General features: G+C 43.8%; 1 protein-coding gene across 1 annotated transcript in view; it reads left to right on the plus strand.

Annotated features, from left to right (window-relative positions):
• LOC138284183 (aminopeptidase Ey-like) overlaps positions 1-19252 on the plus strand; it is a 432258-nt gene that overhangs the window by 263196 nt on the left and 149810 nt on the right. Inside the window, exon 15 of the mRNA XM_069222681.1 lies at positions 10421-10512. Coding sequence (XP_069078782.1) covers positions 10421-10512 — 92 coding nt within the window. The remainder of the gene's footprint in view (positions 1-10420; positions 10513-19252) is intronic.

Here is a 19252-nt window from a genome sequence, read left to right on the forward strand (position 1 = left end):
TAACCCATTAAAAAAAAATATGTATTTTACTGCTTTCATTAGTAATGTTTTTTCCTATGATTTGTATAGGTTGCTTCAATGTCTGAAGTATTATGTCCATTATATTTTAACTAAATATATTTTGGGTATGTCCTTGTGCTGGTAGCATTATTCGTTGCCTACACTGATATTTATGTGATTCTATTGCAGTACCACTGAGCAGTCGCGTGTGTTTTGTAGCTTACTCGGAGTCTTGGCTGTTTAGGCTGTAACCCTACTGGAGTAGATGTGGGTGCAACTTTTGTGAATTACATCTAATACACCCTCTTTTATGAGTGTATTTTTCTATTGTCCTGCCCCGCCCTATACCATTCCTTATTTTCCCTATTCCTTTTCTCACGTAGGAATAAATGTTCCCTATTTTGGCATGTAACTGTGAGATTGACAGCTATACCCTCTTGAAAATCTCACATTTACATCTAAAATGTAGAACTATACCTGTGAAGTTCTATGCACTCTCATTCGAGAGCTCCACACATATGAGATAGGACTGGTGTAGACGTAGATCTATACCCATAGCTTTCAGAATCTCATTTATGAATATACTCATTAGTATCACAAGAGTAGCATAACGCATACTTGTGAGTGCCTTTGTGAAATGCTCTCATTATATTTTATTGCTGCATTCAATTCACATCTTGTGTAGTAATTTCAGTAAAGAAATACATACTTTGGCTTCAGTGCTCATTTACCTTATTTCTTGATTCAACCATCAATGCTAAAGAGTGTATTCATATTGCCCATTTCTTCTGTTGAAAGCACCTTGTATAAGGAGGACACTTCTTTAAAAACATGGTTTAGTATTGACTCAGTTTTCTTAATCAGTATGTGAGGGCAGTATGTACTTCTCACTTCTTCAAAGATCAGCAGCATTTTACGGGATGGTGGGTTGTGATTGTGGTTTGATCTTTTGGAAGGTAACATGGATGGGATTAATTTTTGCATATAGTAGTTAAGAGATTCTCTCTGGCCTGTAACTGGGAAGAAATGATGGAGTGTTTGGAATGATTTCACATCCATGTGGCCTTTCTGGTGCATGCTGGGCCATCACTCCAGAGGGAGAACTGAAATGAAGTGAGCCTTTGTGGGCTTCACTTGTCATGACCATTTTAGTGTAGCTTGAAATATAGCAATGTTAATCTCACCTTCTCTCCTTAGAGATGGAGCCACTTACTCCATCAGTCTCCAGGAGAGTAGGGAGCACAAAGGAGTACCCGTTCCACAAAGGTGAAAAGGTGGTAAGGGATTAGAGAGAGATAAGAAGATGCTCGTTTCCAGCAGGATGGCTGTTAGAAGACCTGGACTTGGCTCTCTGAGGTACATAGGCCCGTATTTATACTTTTTTAGCGCCACATTTGCGTAGTTTTTTTACGCAAAAACGGCGCAATCTTGCAAAATACCATTGTATTTTGTAGGTTTGCGCCGTTTTGCGTCACAAAGCGGCGCAAATGCGGCGCAAAAAAAGTATAAATACGGGCCATAATGTCACAACATTGCAGACTTACACTTCTGCTTCTTTCAAGCGTGAAAAATAGAAGAGAGTGAGTACTGAATAGTGAAGTGGGAATTCTATAGTAGGTAAGCATGTCAAAAGCATAATGCAACTTGCCCAGTTTGAGAGGAGAGAAGGCATCGCTGTAATAAGCCCCCAGACAAGCAATGAAACTTGCCCATTAATAGATTATGAGAGACACAGCCTCAACCAGAAGGTAGAATCATAGTGACAATACCAAAAGGGGAAATTCATAGCCACGTTCATAAGCAGGCTCTTTGTCTTCAAAGCCTAATTCCAGGGGAAGTAAGGGGTCAGGGACAAACTATATCAGAGTTGATAACCAAGGTCCATCCAAAACGAAACAAAAATCAATACAGGGAGGCTGGAAAACAAAGGGAACCAATAAAGGGAAAAACAATACAAGTGAGGGAACAGAGATGAGATGGGTGCGAACTATAGAATCAGCTTAAAGAATCAAAACAACCGATGCTTCCAGACAGAGTCTTCAGCGTCTACTAACACTTTTTAGGGCTCTGCCCTCTCTCATGTGGAAATCAAGTCTTTGTCCTCAGGTGGTTGTAGCAGCGAATTTCGAACCTGACCCTGGAAACTATTACTGATTGTAGTCTCCACTGGCCCGTTTTCCATCTCCTCTGTGTGGTACATTTCCTGACTTTCTTATGTGGTATCTGTAGGAAGATGGCTCTGTATGTACTATTTCAAAGTAAGAAATAGCATGCACAGAGTTCAAGGGTTCCCCTTAGAGGTATGATAGTGGCAAAAAGAGATAATTCTAATGCTCTATTTTGTGGTAGTGTGGTCGAGCAGTAGGTTTATCAGAGGGTAGTGTTAAGCATTTGTTGTACACACACAGGCAATAAATGAGGAACACACACTCAAAGACAATTCCAGGCCAATAGTTTTTATATAGAAAAATATCCTTTCTTAGTTTATTTTAAGAACCACAGGTTCAAGATTTACAAATAGTACTTTAAATGAAGGGTATTTCACTCAGGTATCTTAGGAACTTTGAATCATCACAATAGCATGTACAGTTTTTGCAAAAATGGCAATAAGCTATTTTAAAATTGGGCACAGTGCAAAATTCAACAGTTCCTGGGGGAGGTAAGTATTGGTTAGTTTCGCAGGTAAGTAAAGCACTTACAGGGTTCAAAGTTGGATCCAAAGTAGCCCACTGTTGGGGGTTCAGGGCAATCCCAAATTTACCACACCAGCAGCTCAGAGCTGGTCAGGTGCACAGGTCAAAGTGGTGCCCAAAACTCATAGGCTCCAGTGGAGATAGGGGTGCCCTGGTTCTAGTCTGCCAGCAGGTAGGTATCCGTGACTTTGGAGGGCAGACCAGGGGGGTTTTGTAGGGCACCGGGGGGGACACAGGTCAGCACAGAAAGTACACCCTCAGTGGCACAGGGGCGGCCGGGTGCAGAGTGCAAACAGGTGTCGGGTTCGCAATAGGTTCCAATGGGCGACCAGGGGGTCTCTTCAGCGATGCAGGCAGGCAAGTGGGGGGCTCCTCGGGGTAGCCACCACCTGGGCTAGGAAGAGGGCCGCCTGGGGGTCGCTCCTGCACTGGAGGTCGGATCCTTCAGGGCCTGGGGGCTGCGGGTGCAGTGGGTTTACCAGGCGTCGGGTTCTTTGAAGCAGGCAGTCACGGTCAGGGGGAGCCTCTGGGTTCCCACTGCAGGCGTCGCTGTGGGGGTTCAGGGGGGTCAACTCTGGCTGCTCATGGGCTCGCAGTCACCGGGGAGTCCTCCCTGTAGTGTTGGTTTTCCGCAGGTCGAGCCGGGGCGTCGGGTGCAGAGTGGAAAGTCTCACGCTTCTGGCGGGAAACGTGTGGTCTTTAAAAGTTGCTTCTTTGTTGCAAAGTCGCAGTTTCTTTGGAACAGGGCCGCTGTCCTCGGGAGTTCTTGGTCCTTTTAGATGCAGGGTAGTCCTCTGAGGCTTCATAGGTCGCTGGACCCTGGGGGACGCGTCACTGTTGCAGTTTTTCTGGACGTGGGGAGACAGGCCGGTAGGGCTGGGGCCAAAGCAGTTGGTGTCTCCGTCTTCTCTGCAGGGCTTCAGGTCAGCAGTCCTTCTTCGTCTTCAGGTTGCAGGAATCTGTCTTCCCAGGTTCTGGGGGCCCCTAAATACTCAGTTTAGGGGTGTGTTTAGGTCTGGGAGGTTAGTAGCCAATGGCTACTAGCCCTGAGGGTGGCTACACCCTCTTTGTGCCTCCTCCCGGTGGGAAGGGGGGTCACATCCCTAATCCTATTGGGGGATTTCTAAAATTCAGAGTCACCTCAGGTCAGGACACCTTAGGGGTTGCCCTGACTGGCCAGTGACTCCTCCTTGTTTTTCTCATTATCTCCTCCGGCCTTGCCGCCAAAAGTGGGGGCTGTGGCCGGAGGGGCGGGCATCTCCACTAGCTGGGATGCCCTGTGGTGCTGTAACAAAGGAGGTGAGCCTTTGAGGCTCACCGCCAGGTTTTACAGTTCCTGCAGGGGGAGGTGAGAAACACCTCCACCCAGTACAGGCTTTGTTCCTGGCCACAGAGTGACAAAGGCACTCTCCCCATGTGGCCAGAAACATGTCTGGTGTGTGGCAGGCTGGTAAAACTAGTCAGCCCACACTGGAAGTCGGGTATGTTTTCAGGGGGCATCTCTAAAATGCCCTCTGGGTGTATTTCACAATAAAATGTACACTGGCATCAGTGTGCATTTATTGTGCTGAGAAGTTTGATACCAAATTTCCCAGTTTTCAGTGTAGCCATTAAGGTGCTGTGGAGTTCGTGTATGACAGGCTCCCAGACCATATACTCTTAAGGCTACCCAGCACTTACAATGTCTAATGTTTTGCTTAGACACTGTAGGGGAATAGTGCTCATGCACCTATGCCCTCACCTGTGGTATAGTGCACCCTGCCTTAGGGCTGGAAGGCCTGCTAGAGGGGTGACTTATCTATGCCATAGGCAGTGTTAGGTTGGCATGGCACCCTGAGGGGAGTGCTATGTCGACTTAGTCATTTTCTCCCCACCAGCACACACAAGCTGGCAAGCAGTGTGTCTGTGCTGAGTGAGGGGTCCCCAGGGTGGCATAAGACATGCTGCAGCCCTTAGAGACCTTCCCTGGCATTAGGGCCCTTGGTACCAGGGGTACCAGTTACAAGGGACTTACCTGGATGTCAGGGTGTGCCAATTGTGGAGACAAAGGTACGGGTTAGGGAAAGAACACTGGTGCTGGGACCTGGTTAGCAGGCCTCAGCACACTTTCAAATCATAATTTGGCATCAGCAAAGGCAAAAAGTCAGGGGGTAACCATGCCAAGGAGGCATTTCCTTAAAGTATCTTACTGCAAAACTTGGCATTACTCTTGTCATGTCCTTGTCTTTCTGTGCTTTCTGTGCTTGTTTTCCGGAAACATTTTGGGCACACATCTGGGAAGTGCTTCACCCTTGACAGCCCAAGGCCTGTCGAGACTGACAGGTCACCGTCCTTACTGGCTTACTTATAAAGGACAGATAGATAATGGAGGGCTGCACCACTTGAGAGTATGAACCTGAGAACTCCACGTCAATCTGGTGTTTGAGTAGGTTATGATAAAGCGTGTGCAACCTGAAGGGTTTGGGGATAGTTTGGTTGTGGGCACAGCAGCATTGCTGATTAAGAAAGGGAGCTCTGTAGTGACCAAGATGCAAGGGATAGAGGGATAGATTTCAATGTCTTAGGTCAACAGCAATTTCATGTTATTAACAAGGGCATGACCAGACAATGCTTTATGGGGAAAGGTGGTTGATACGGGCTGATTCTTGCTTGTATTGCACATATTTGGAAGGGAATAATAGTGGTATGCTGCAAAGCTTGAAGGTGAGTGATATGTTTTGTTAGTTTATTAATTATTGCCTTTTGTTTGGATTTCTGTCTTACATAACTTCATGGGAAAGGAGGCCACTTGTATTTCATGCCCTCTCTAGAGAAGCTCTCTGACTATAGTGGCAGATTTTTTGGTCAAGGTGACCTTTGATAAGTTGTAGTTTGCCCCTATAAAATCCTTTTAGTATTGCACATTGCTGGGAGTTTCTTTGAATTGTGCATGTAAATGTAAAATGATGTAGCAGGCCATCAACAGACTCACTGCACTTGCCTATACACTGCACTTCTCTTCAGCCCTACCTTTCACCTCAGTCTCTGCACTGTTTTTTGCTGCCTTTTTTCCCCATTTCCTACTCTGCCTTGCCACCCCTTTCACTTTTCTCTCCACCATAGATTCTGCATTGCCTTTCAGCTTCTGCACTCTGTGATTCCCTCTCCCCCAGTTTATGTCCTTCTACCTTGGTTGCCACTGAGTCACTGTGCCCTCTTTCACTAATGGCCAAAGAACACCATTGTCCAACGTTAAACCTGTTTTTCATCAGGTGATCATAAACATTCTCCAATGCACCTCCCACTGTAATGTATGGCCCGACCTACAGTGCTACTCCTATTTCAGACATGCCTATTGCTCACCTGACCTCTGCACTGTGCCCCAATCACCCCCTGCTCTTCCTACTTGATGATATACCAAATTCTTTGTCTCTGTCCACAAGCTCATCTGCAACTCAGACATCTCTATTGTGTCCCATGGTTTCTACTGAGCTGTTGTTTGTTGTCTCTCCTACAGCATTTTCAAAGTTCATCCACCTATGTTTTCTCTGAACCTCTGTTACCCTCAGGTGTCACTATTCTACTATGCATATATTGCTGATTAAGCATCACCCTGTCTTCCTCTCAATGTTTGCACTGCTCCCCTATGGCATCTGTGCTTCAGGGCTTCCTATCTCTCCTCCACTGACACCACTTAGTCTCCCCGTACCTCTGACCTGCTGTCAGCCTCTTTATTTTCCTAAAGCTTTTCTATCCACATCATGCTCTGCACTCCACTCACCTCCGCAGAGCGTCTCTTCATCCGTAGTCCTCTCTTCAGTCTTAGTATATTTTCCATCTACCTTGTCTGCCCTGCTCTCCCACTCTATCCTTGCTTACCCTGGCCCTCATTTCCACTTCGTACACACTCTCCCTGCTTTTTCCTATTCATGGCAATGTTGTTGTCCACAGCTTCCTTTCTGCTCTCCCTTTAAAGATGTTCCTTCTAAATCTCAAATCAAAAATATCATGCGACCATGGCATCATGGTCAAAATGCTTTGCTAATATAAATATCTCAGACAAAAATACTGAAGATAATTGCATTTTAAAACATGTTTTTTCAGTATTTAAAAGTTAAAATAGCAATATACATTTTTAATTATTATTTTAACAATTTTATAGTAATGTATAACTTTGTTGGGAAAGTTGGAAATATTGGGGATTGAATGTGTAGAGTATTTTAAATTGTATCTAAGCGTATTGTGACTGATTAATTTGTTGTTTTTTGTTCTTTATTTGTTTACAAGTTTAATATTTTCAGACTAAGGTTAAATGTGAATTTGGATGGGTAGTGTTTTTTTTAAATTATTAATTAAGGTTAACAGCTTCAGTTTTTTAACTTGTATGCATAAAAAATAAATGTATACAATATTTAATCAATTTTTTTTGGGGTTGTGGAGTTTATTGAGATTTTGGTAAGTTTTAAGCAAAATATACATAGATTGATAAAAATGTAATCATGTATTGAAGATTTTGATTAATATTTTTATAATTTAGAATTCATTTCTTGATTTGTGTTGTATATTAGCAGAGGGGTGGATAGTGTTTTGATTAAAAAAAAGTGTTACACTATAATTAAATTAAACATATTTGATCATAACAAATCTTGTTTTTGTGGTATTATTGAGAGTGGTTAAAACATAATGGCCCTCATAACAACCTCTGCGGTCTTTCCTAAAGACCGCAGAGGCTGTGGACAGCAGCATACCGCCATTGCTGGCGGTATGTCTGGCTCCCTATTAGGACTTTTACTCTGGGCCGGCGGGCGGTAACAGTCACATCAACATTGCTGCCAGCTCGTAGTAGAGTGGCAAGTGCATGGGCAGTGCAGGGGCCCCCAGGGGCACCCCGAGTCCCCTTACCACCAGCCGTTCCATGGCGGTGTCTACCACCATGGACAGGCGGGCGGTAAGGGGAATTGAAATCCCCAGGGCAACGCTGCCCTGGCGGATTACGACCGCCGGGGGTGTTTCCACAGCACAACTGCCTCGGTCAAAATAAGGTGACCTGTACCACCAGCCTGTTGGCGGAACTAGCGCCACTATAGCCCTGGCGCAGTGGACCGACCGCCAGGGTTATAATGAGGGCCAATATGTCCTATTTATTAAAAATTAATTTAGAGCTAATATGAGATTTGAACTATTTTGAAGATGTGGTTTATATTATTTATTTTTTATTGTATTTAAGATTTTTAAATTAATCATTATCATTAATGAAAAAAAATTAGAATGTATTTATTTAATTTGTGTGTGTTACATTTGTACCCCCAAAGCATGCAGTTTCCCCATTGCTCATTTTTTGGAGCTAAAATAGTAAATTTGAACAAGCGTATCTACTGTATCTACTTTCCCCTGTGTTTGTTAGGTTGGAGATAGAATATTAAATTTTGGTTCTTCATGACACCCAATCACTCAGATTTATGCATGTTACCCACTATTTGTTAGCCTGGAATTAAAATAGCAAATTTGACCCCCCCCCCTCCAATGTAAGCACTTACCTCAATGTTACCCCCACCAATGTATGCTTTTTCTCCAGTGTTTGTTAGAATAGTAAATATGACCCAGCCAATGCATACACATTGAATAATGTTTGTTAGACATTCAGGGCCTCATTATCAGTGTGGTGGTCTGAGGCCTGCAACACTTGCGTTGATGGTTGCACCACTGCAACTTTGGCGGTCTGACTGCCCAATTACAACCCTGGCGGGTGATCCACCACATATCTCTGCTGGTAATATGGTTCCGAACTAAATTACGGTGATCAGGTTTGTAACCAGCTAGGGTAGCGCTGAATTCAGCATCGCCTAGCTGATTACAACCCCCCTTTCTGCCAGTCTTTTCATAGTGGGGATTCACCTTGAAAAGGCTGGCCGCAAGCCAGTGCCAGTGGCACGGGGGGGCCCTGTACTGCCCATGGGCAGTGCACGGGCCTTCCCTGTCCAGCACCCTCGGAATGCGCACTGTCTGATTGCAGACAGTGCGCATTCCGAGGGTTCTGAAGTGTTAGGATATTGGCCTCGGCTCCCTGAAAGGAGCTTTGACCAATATCCTAACACTGTTTCCCCCCCCCCCCCGGTCAGCCCAGCAGAATGCGTATTACAATGTTCCCACCAGTTAGTCCGGCGGGAACATTGTATTATGCTTGGGGGGCATATCACCACTATGGCGGTGGTGGGACTGCCAAACTCCTAATGAGGCCCTATATCTGAACACTCCCACATTCCACTGTATGCACATTTGTCAATGTTTGTTGGACTGGAGTTAGAATATTAAATATGACTCATTACCAATGTACTCACTCACCCACTAATGTCTGTCAGACTGGAGTTAGGATAATACATTTCATCTCTGCAATGCATCGATTTTTCTAAAAATATTTAGAATTTTAGTAACAATATGCAATAATACAACCTCGATAAGGAATTCAATTCATACAGACCTCTCACAAATTATTCATAAAACCTACACATTTTAAGCTATATTGTTACGCACACGATGGTAGTTCTATGTTTTAAAGGCTGCACTTGACTCCTTTACTCACTGTTACCTGAAAGAAGATATATGTGTTATCACCAGTGCTCCTGGACTTCGTTTTGAAGTGTGCAAGAAGATTTTACGTGTTATGTATAATAAGGTGTATTATGTTTGTGATGATTCCCTGTCCTAGTTACTGCAATTCTTTGTGCAATAGCTATTCTGCTGTGCCTATAATTTTGCACCATCCTTTCAACATTCAACAGCAAATCACCTTCCATACTACATCTTTTCCACTCTCCAACGAGCCTTTCCTTTCTTAGTTTATTCACCATTCTCTCTACATTGGCTCTTGATTCACTCTCTGTTTATTCACCAGTCCCCCTCTATTTAACAGTCTCCAGTCATCTTCCCTCCCTCTGGCACCAAATTCACTTTCTGTTGCCATTTATAGTCCATTCTGCATGCACCATTCATCCATTTACCATCCAACCATTCATTACCCACTCACTAGCTCTCATCCATCATCTATTATCAATCATTCCCAATACATTCCCTCCCTTATATAAACAGTGATATTGACCTCCAGGAGAAGAATGCATAAAACATACTTTGACCAAACATTCTTTGAAATAATAGTATCCCACACCTACTCATATTAAAAACTGCTATTCTTTGGGCTATTTTAAATGTATCACGTCAAGAACAAGCATTGACAAGCCAGCATGTGCTAATGCATGGAAACAGAGCTGTGAATCAATGCTGTGTACATGTTTTAGCACAGCACAGTAAAGTTAGACCTAATGGCAATGACTGATTATTTTGGTTGACAGAACCGAAAGATAATAATAATAGCATGTGACCTAACTTGAGTAATGGAATATAAGGATCAATATTGAAGGATTATAGTCAGTTAGCGATGCAGTTAGTTAACATTTTGTAGGACGAGCTTTGCTGTTCTTATTTTGCCCAAGGATGTGTTGCCAATCTTGGCAACTGATTGTATTGTGTTCCTTTTCTAAAACTGTGATTATTTCGTATGCTTGTACTGACATGGTGACTGTACTTGTTTACAAAAGCAAGAGTATACACTGATTAGGTAGACAAATAAGAAATTTCTACTTGATGTGAAATCAAAATAAATGTAATAATCTACCCAATGGAGCAAAATATCAAGATATCTCAACAGAATTTGAAAGTATGTCTGCCACAATTAAATCTATTTTATTTTACAGCAATATCTTCGTAAACAAGTCGGACCCTTATTCCTGTACTTCAAAAATGAGACCAATGACTGGAAACTCCTCCCTGATGGCTTGACACAACAGTGAGTTCACATACGCTATTATGTGCATGCCTTTTCCAAAGTGTTCTAAATGCTTCAAATTCTGGCTTTCCAGTCATGACTATTAGAAGGTTGTAAAATAGTCCTTCCTTACGTGCCTGCTAATTGCATAACAGGTGTAAGGAATATAGTTGTTGGTTGACTGGGTCGTGAGCCCTGGTCAAGTGACAACCATAATGCTTGTCAGGTGAGGCACAAGCCAAACCTACATTAACCTGTGCTCAACCCTTTGGTAGCTTGAATCAGAGAAGTCAGGCTTTACGTAGAGGCAATGTGTAAAGTATTTGTACAACACTGCAGACATAAAGACGATAACAGAGTGAAAACACCACACAAAAAGGATCAAACACCACATTAGAGAAAAAGAGCAATGTTTAATAAATAAAACAAGACCAAAGTGACAAACATTCAATCAGGAGAACCACAGATCTGCAACTTTAAAGATTACTGTAAAAATAGCCAACCATGGATATCTGCTCGTGCTGGAAAGGAATAAATTACCAAGTTCAGGCTGACTACAATGGAGCCCAGACCAGTGACAGGGACCTAGTTCGGTCCACTGAACAAAGTCCTGAAAATCCTGGTTTACATAGTGTAGCAAGGATCCATGTTGAAGATGCGTCACGCAGCTGGAGCTTTGCATTGTTTCAAATGTGAGAAGAGGCTGCAATGCGAGGTCCTGCATTGTCATTGAGTGCTTGCGATTCGAAGTCCGGTGTCAACAATGTGTCACACAATTAGGGCAATGCATTGGTTCCTAGGAGCTGCAAGGCTGTTTTGTGGAGTCCTGCATCATTGTTGAGGTTGCTGTCGATGAGGGATGTGAGGGCCTGCACCAAGATACATCATACAGCAGCAGTTCCAAGGAGGCTGCGGGCTACAGTGGTGAGGTGGGCCTTTGCAACAGCGCTAATCCATGCAGCAGTGGAAATGTGTTGACTTGGTTCAGGCTAAAACCACACAGCAGAGGATATGACTCAGTTCTGTTGGATCCACAGAGGCTGACAGAGCACCTTTGGCCCACTTCCAAGGCTACAGGACTGGGGTAGCACTGCTTGGCACAGTAGACTCACAGGTGGCAGGATATAGGTGCCGGGTTCAAGATTGTTGGAGCCTTCTTACCCTGAAGCTGAAATACGGAGTGACTCTACTAGCCCTTAGAGTCACTCTGTTGACCCTGGGTACAGCAGATGCAAATCCAGTCCTTGTCATCCAGGCATGAAGGCATCAGGTCAGCACAGCAGAGTGACAGTCATTCTGGGCTGCAGTCCAGAGAGCGGCAGTCCTTTCAGCAGAACAGCAGTCTTTCTACCTGGCAGAGTATTCACAGGTGCAAAAGTGTACTGAAGAGTTGGTGTCTGATGCCCTATTCTTATACCCGGTTGCCCTCCTTCAAAAGGGTGGGAAAAGCTTCTAGACAGTTACTTTGAAGTGAATAGAATGTCCTGACTCCCCTGCCCTGGCTCCAAGCTTACTGCAGTGACAAGATTAAGATGATAGGTCTTTTGTGTGAAGGCAGAGCACTTCCTATTCAGTTGCAAGTGGGGCTGTGCTCAGCTCTGCCAGTCCCATCCTGCCAGCAGATGGCCCATGGAGGCGCACCTAACCTCTCTATTGTTTGGCTATCTGGGGGAATTCACAAAGTCTGTCAGTTACACACAGTCATGTGACCCAAGACAGACTGCAGGTACAAAAGAGCTAAGGGCAAAAAAATGGCACCTTTCTAATAGTGCTCTTTTTCAAAATTGCAATAAAAACTCAACTTTACCATTAAATATGTTTTTTCATTACAATTACAATGACACCAAGCATGCCATAGCTACCTGTTGTCAATTGGACATTATAGCTTATTGAATGTAATAAGGGATCCCCTATGTTATTCTATGGGATTTTCACTACCAGGCCATGTAAAACTGAAAAGTACATGTTAAACCATTCAATTACAAACCACCCACTTATGGGTTATCCTGGGCCTACATTAGGGGTGACTTATATGTCATAAAAGGGGAGTTTAAGGCTGTGCAAGGGTTTTATTTCCAGTCGACATGACAGTTTAGAACTGCATTCAGGCTGCAATGGGAGGCCTGGGATATGGTTTAAAGTGCTACTTAATTTGGTGGTAAAATAGGAGCTGCAGGCACATAGGCAGCATTTAATTTACATGCCCTGGGTATATGGTATATGGTATACCACTTTACAAGGGACCTAGAAGTAAACAAACTATGCCAATTGGATATAGGACAATTTATCCATGTTTTAGGGAAGTGAGCACAAGCACTTTAACATTGGGTAGCAATGGTAAAGTGCTCAGAGTCCTAAGGCCAACAAAAATAAGTTCAGTAAAATGCAGAAGGAGAAACAAAAAGTTTGGGGGAAGACCTCCCTAAGGCTGACAGGTCTAACAATTGGTAACCAGGAAATCCCACCTTAAAGGCAACCTCTAGATTACCAAAAAGAAAATCAGAAAATGGGTCACTAATTTGGGATGGGCAGACCATAACAATCTCTCCTTCATCTTCAGATTCCCCTCCACAAAAAAGCAAGGCGCTCAACAACTGTAATCAAAAATGAAAAAATAATTGAAAATATGACAATGAAACATTACAACTACATATTTCTTGCTGATGAAAAATCAAAAACCCATTTTGCCTCTAACTGTGGAATATGTTTCTAATTCTTAACCTTTGAAACTGAATGGCAACCATTGGACAAACTCCTATGCTCCTGTAGAACACCAATTTCAGAAACTGGGTTATTAATTTTGGTTGGAAAGACCCTCACCAAAATAATAAACACACCATAGTTAGGTCTCAACCCCAGTCTCAGAGAAACTGTACTCAACACCGAAAGAGAAGACTGTTGATTTCTAGCAGTACCAACAATTTTAAACTCAAATAGCTAAACAATAAAATTTCCAAAACAATTTACAAAAACAGAAAACAAAAAAATTAACAAAAATACACCAAACACTTCAATAAGTGGAATCAGAGTTATGATTTTCTAAAGTTTTAAGGCAGAAAGCACATAAGAAAAGTAAAGCTCTTGACAAACAAGAGTTCATTGTTGACCGTGCAGTGCACAATTTCAAGCAAACTGCAATGGAGCTGAGTCCGGATTCACCAAGTGGGTCAACCTAGTCAAAAGCTTTGTAGTCAGACTTTGAAGTCAAAGGACTTCCGTGGAGAAGATATAAAACTGAAAACAATGAGGGTCACTCAACGTCAGAAACACAGTTGTTGAGCTCCAGTTGAAGCCAGCGAATTTCACACTAAAAGCTCGGAGAGGGACAAATCTGGATTTTGTACTCATTGAGGTTTTGGAATTTCCAACTCAGCCCAAGTTTACCCTTTGGACTTGGTTATTTTTTAAGATTTGAAAATACTCCAGTGGGGCACAGCTAGACACTATTACAGGGCAGGGCTTTTGTAGGCCAGATACATTTGTCACAATGTCCTGCTAAACCACCTTTCAGATGAAAAACCTGGTCTTCCTCTCCATCGGAACATTGACCCAGTCTGATTAAGCCCTGTAGCCCCAGGCCCTCAGAGCAGGCTTCAGAACAATCTCCAGCCAGGGATTCAGATGGTTATAGCCCCCTGTGCTTAGTTGGGCCCTTTTGGAATAAGGATTCCTGCTTTTGGAGTTCCTGTAACAGGTAAACATAAAGCCAACCACTCAACATTTGGAGAGAAGGTCAGTCCCTGGGTCCCTTAAGAGTCCTACAGTACATGAGTACTTGAGCTTGCCTTCTTTTGCAGGAGCATTCCCAGGTCAAGAATGTTCTGAGGAGAGCACAGTCTGATCTTGTCTGATCTTGTGCAACCACCAGTGATTGAATAATGTTTCCTACCCAATCCTGGCACCTTTTTTGTCCTGTTCACACCTCTTTTGCAGCACTTATTTTTTTGCTTTACTGTGAATTTCCCAGAAGCCCCACATTCAAGTTGGGTGAACCCTTCTTCCCTCTGGACTAGCTCTAGACAGCCCCCCCTTGAAAAGGCCCCAGTATAAAGCAGCCTTCTTCCCCTCTGTCAGGGTCACAACTTGTTCTCATCTCTTACTAGAGTTGGAACAAAAGGGCATAGGAGGAATCAGAATCAATCAATCAATCAGGAATTTTTAAAGTGAACTACTCACACGTGAGGGACTCAAGGCGCTGAGGGGGGGGGAGTGCTGCTACAGCTTGAACAGCCAGGTCTTGAGAAGTTTCCTGAAGGTAAGAAGGTCTTTGGTCTGGCGCATGTGGGTGGGAAGAGTGCTCCACGTTTTGGGAGCGAGGTGCGAGAATGATCTACCGCTTGTCAGGAATCCCCAAGGTGCCTCCTGCATCATCTGTCAGCATCCCCAGGGATTAGGGTTAAATCATATCTCTGTTCTTGGTTAAACCTTCATGTTTCTAAGTAAATATAATGTGCTGTGTTACACAATTGGTTTTATCAATGCTTGTTTTACCAATGCTTGTTTGCTAACGTGAGCAGGTGTAAACATGTGCTTCTAATTGGGTGTGGTGTAGACCTGTGCATCTAATTGCGTGTGGTGACTCATCCACATGTGGAAACTCAACTGCTTTCCTGATTGGCTATAAATAACAGAGTGAAGCATGCCTCCCTGCTTGGCTTTGTTTTGCTTCCTGATCTCAATATCTGATTTGGCAGTCCAGCCCCTGCTGACATCCTCGTATTCAGGACTTTTGAGGCAATTATTTTCTTCGTTCCTGTACCAGCTGACACCAGGCATTCCTCCAGCACTCCGGAAAAAACTGCAGCTAAGTGACTAGTATTCTCCAGGGAGTTTGTTCTTTGAGCGCCACGCTTTCCTAGAACAGCTGGTGTATTTCAGACCTCATATTTTGGCAGAGTGCTTATCTTGAAGAGACAAATGCATTGCTGAACATTCTACATTATTATTATTTTAGTTAATTGACTAAATGTGCTTCAAGAATTCTGTTTGAGCTCAAGTACTACAAAGTGACAGTGCAATTTTAAAAGAGCATTTACGTGACTTTTCTTTCTCTAATAGCATAACTCTTTGATTTAAATTGTGTCATTCATGCCTGTGTTTCAGGTTTGAGGAATTTGCTTTTTGAAGGGTTTTTCACATACAGAGTGAAACCAAACGAAACTCTGTCACCCTAACTGTTTGAACCCAGAGTGGACGTTTGTATTTCTTGGATTGTTTTTGTTCCTTTTAGTTTAACCCTATGCATGCAGGAAAGTTATATGTGATATAATTAATGCCCTTTTTGTCTTTCTTGTGCATGATAAGTGCAACCACAGTTCTAATTGTAGTGTGCAACAGTGAATCTCTGTGAAGCCAGCCCTAGTGTTGCAGTATTTATTGTTATGGTACTCAGTTTGGATTTTTGGCAATGCAGTGTTTGTAATTGTGCCAACGGTTATTATTATCCAAGAAAAGTGCTGGAGCATCTCGGTGTTCTTCTGCCACTCCCATGCCCATATCAGAAAGAGACGTTCAGTTTCAAGGAAGTTGAGTGCACAAACTCTACTATCACTCTGTCAACAATGACCTGTCCCCCCGAAGATACAGGGTGCCTGGCTGGACCGGCAAGACGTAGCAGTGTTTTGTCTCTTTCTCTTTCACCCCCCTTTCCTTTTGGGACACCTGCCAGGGTTTCTGAGTCCACCAGGAAGTGCCGAGAGGTGTTCCAGGAGGTCAAGGGGCATACCATCGCCCCTGCACATATCCTGCTTTTCAGGTGAGTGGCCCCATCTCGACACCGCAGGTTGTAGTTCTGCGGATGCATGGGATGGTTGCGAGTGCGAGGTCGGCAGAGAGGAGATGCTGGGTCGGGGTTTAGAAGGAAAGTCGTCTGTTGAGGTATTCTGATCTGGTGTTGTGCAGTGCTTTGTGAGCATGGGTGAGGAGTTTGAATGTGATTCTCCTGTTGACTGGCAGCCAGTGCAGATTTCTCAGGTGGTAGTGCTGGGGGTTGTACAGGATGAGGCGTGCAGAGGTGTTCTGCATGTGTTGCATCCTCCTCTGGAGTTTGGCCGTGGTTCCTGCATAGGGCATTGCCGTAGTCCAGGTTGCTGCTGACAAGGGCTTGGGTGACTGTTCTTCTGGTTTCAGTGGGTATCCATTTTTAGATCTTTTGGAGCATGCAGAGGGTGTTGAAGCAGGAGGAGGAGATGGAGTTGACTTGCTGGGTTATGGATAATGAGGAGTCCAAGATGAATCCTAGGTTGCGTGCGTGGTTGGTGGGAGTCAGAGCAGCTCCAAGAGTGGCAGGCCACCAGGAGTCATCCCATGCAGAGGGGTTGGAGCCAAAGATGAGGACTTCTGTCTTGTCGGAATTGAGTTTGAGGCAGCTGCTCTTCATCCATTCGGCAATGGCTTTCATTCCTTCGTGGAGGTTGGTCTTGATGGAGTCCTTGGTGAGGAAGAGGATCAGCTGGGTGTCGTCGGCGTATGAGATGATGTTGAGGTTCTGGGATCAGAAGATGTTAGCAAGCGGGGCCATGTAGACGTTGAAGAGGGTCGGTTGAGGAACGAATCCTGGGGTACGCGGCAGATGATTTCAGTGGCCACCGAGCGGAATGGGGGAGGCGGACTTTCTGGGTTCTGCCAGTGAGAAATTAGGTGACCCAGTCCAGGGTTCTGTCATGGATTCCTACATTACTGAGGCGTGAGCGTAGGGTGTGGTGGCAGATGGTGTTGAGCATGGCCAAAAGGTCCAGGAGGATGAGGGCTGCAGAATCTAGATTGTGAAGGCCCCGTGGGGTAGTTCTCCTCGAGGAAGCCGCTTAGTTATATGTTTACAGCCTTCTCAATGACTTTTGCTGGGAAGGGGAGCAGGGAGATAGGCCAGAAGTTCTTGAGGTCCTTTGGGTCCACCTTGGGTTTTTCGAGAAGGGCATTGATCGTGGTGTGTTTCCAGCTCTCCGGAAAGGTGGCATACTTGAAGGAGCTGTTGATGATCTTCTGTAGTTGAATGAATGAGAGCAGATCTGATCAGCACCATTTGGGATGCAGCAAGCCAAAAAACAGACCATGCAATGCATTCATACACACATGGGTAAATTGGTTACATTATTTCAGCTAAATGTGCTGGTTAGAACACCCATAATGGAAACTGAGAACATTGTTTGTGTTCAATTTTCTTATACCTTATTGATTTATGTAGTTCAATTATTTGTCTTTTTATAATGTTACTATTTGCTGATTTCTCTCTCAGAAATTGGGCAGCCTTAGTATAAAAGAGTAAAAGTGTGCATATTATAAATTTGAAGAAAAATTTCAATGATATTTTTAGATATATGTGCTTACATGTAGATGTTTTCAAATTGGAAAGTAAAGGAAATGAGGATGGCTTGTCGACATTTGTGTGTCAGAGTATTGTGAAACTTCTGTTGTAGGTCAAAGAGAGAACTATCATTCGCCAAAAAACTTTAAAAGATTGAACAAAGTGATTCCCTATTGCTATTAAAGAGAAAATGTATAAAAGGATATGCTAATAGAGTCTTGACAGTAGCAAGCTTATCCTTTCATAAATGCATGTATAGTGGAATTCAAATCTCATTATTTGTAACCCCTTAATTGCTGATGAGCCGCCACTCAATGCTGAACTTTGAGAAGTTCATTATTAAGCACTCATGACTTATCTTCCACAAAAGACATTCATGCCAAAATGGTCTTCTTTTTTACCCCCACATTTTGGGGATTTTAAAGGCCCCAACAATTAGGGCCTCATTACGCCGTGGCAGACACCAAAAGACCGCTATGTGGTGGTAATCCGATGCCCATTAAGAGTCACACTGGGAAGACCACCAAAAAACAGCCAACTTTCCGAAACCGCCAAGACACTGGAGTATAGAAAAGTAGTACTGAAAAGAGGCGATCGCACCACCAGCACCTCCATCCCGACAAAAATCCACCCACCAAATTACAATCCACAAATCACCACAGCAGTTCTTACATGGTGAAAAACCATTGGGGGTCCGAATTGCGGTGGTCATAACTCACTCCTGCCGAACACAACATCACATTGGATAGTTTAAATACCCTACACCAGAGACGCATCCACACCCCAGACACACCTACTCACTGCACTACATAACACACCCCTGCACAACCCACAATCCTTTGCATCCAGAACGCCATGCAGAAACACAGAGAAGCTAAAAAGAAAAGATTTTGTACATGTCCACTTCAGGCACACATACACATTTCACTCGGCAAACAGTAGCACACACAATCCGATACAACCATCTCACATTCACATCGCAGCACACACACCTCACCAATTACCCAACACTGCACCCTTACACTCATAACACCACCACACACCGTCAACACAACCACTACCATGTTGCCACAAAACATCCACATTTCACTAATGCCGAGTTGAGGGTCATAGTGGATCAAATAGTAAAGGTAGAGTCACACTTGTTCTGAGCACAGGTCCAACAAACATCGCCAGGAAAATGCCATCACCAGGAAAATGCCAGGAAAATGGAGTTGTGGCAAAGGATAGCTGATAGGGTCAATTCTTTGGGTAGTCAAGGATGATGGAGGGAGTGTTGAATAATGTAAACACTCATCCCCAGTCACAGATCTGGGTTTAATCCATCGCTCTTTTGCTCACCATGCCATCCCAGTTTGGACCCAGCCATATGCAAATCAGTGTTGACACTGTTCCTCATGAGAACAGTCCAGCCCGAACTGCCAAACCAGGTCCTCCCTGGACCGGAAACAAGCATCC

The sequence above is a fragment of the Pleurodeles waltl genome, chromosome 3_1 (genome assembly GCF_031143425.1).
Source record: "Pleurodeles waltl isolate 20211129_DDA chromosome 3_1, aPleWal1.hap1.20221129, whole genome shotgun sequence".
In the NCBI taxonomy this organism is placed as follows: Eukaryota; Metazoa; Chordata; class Amphibia; order Caudata; family Salamandridae; genus Pleurodeles; species Pleurodeles waltl.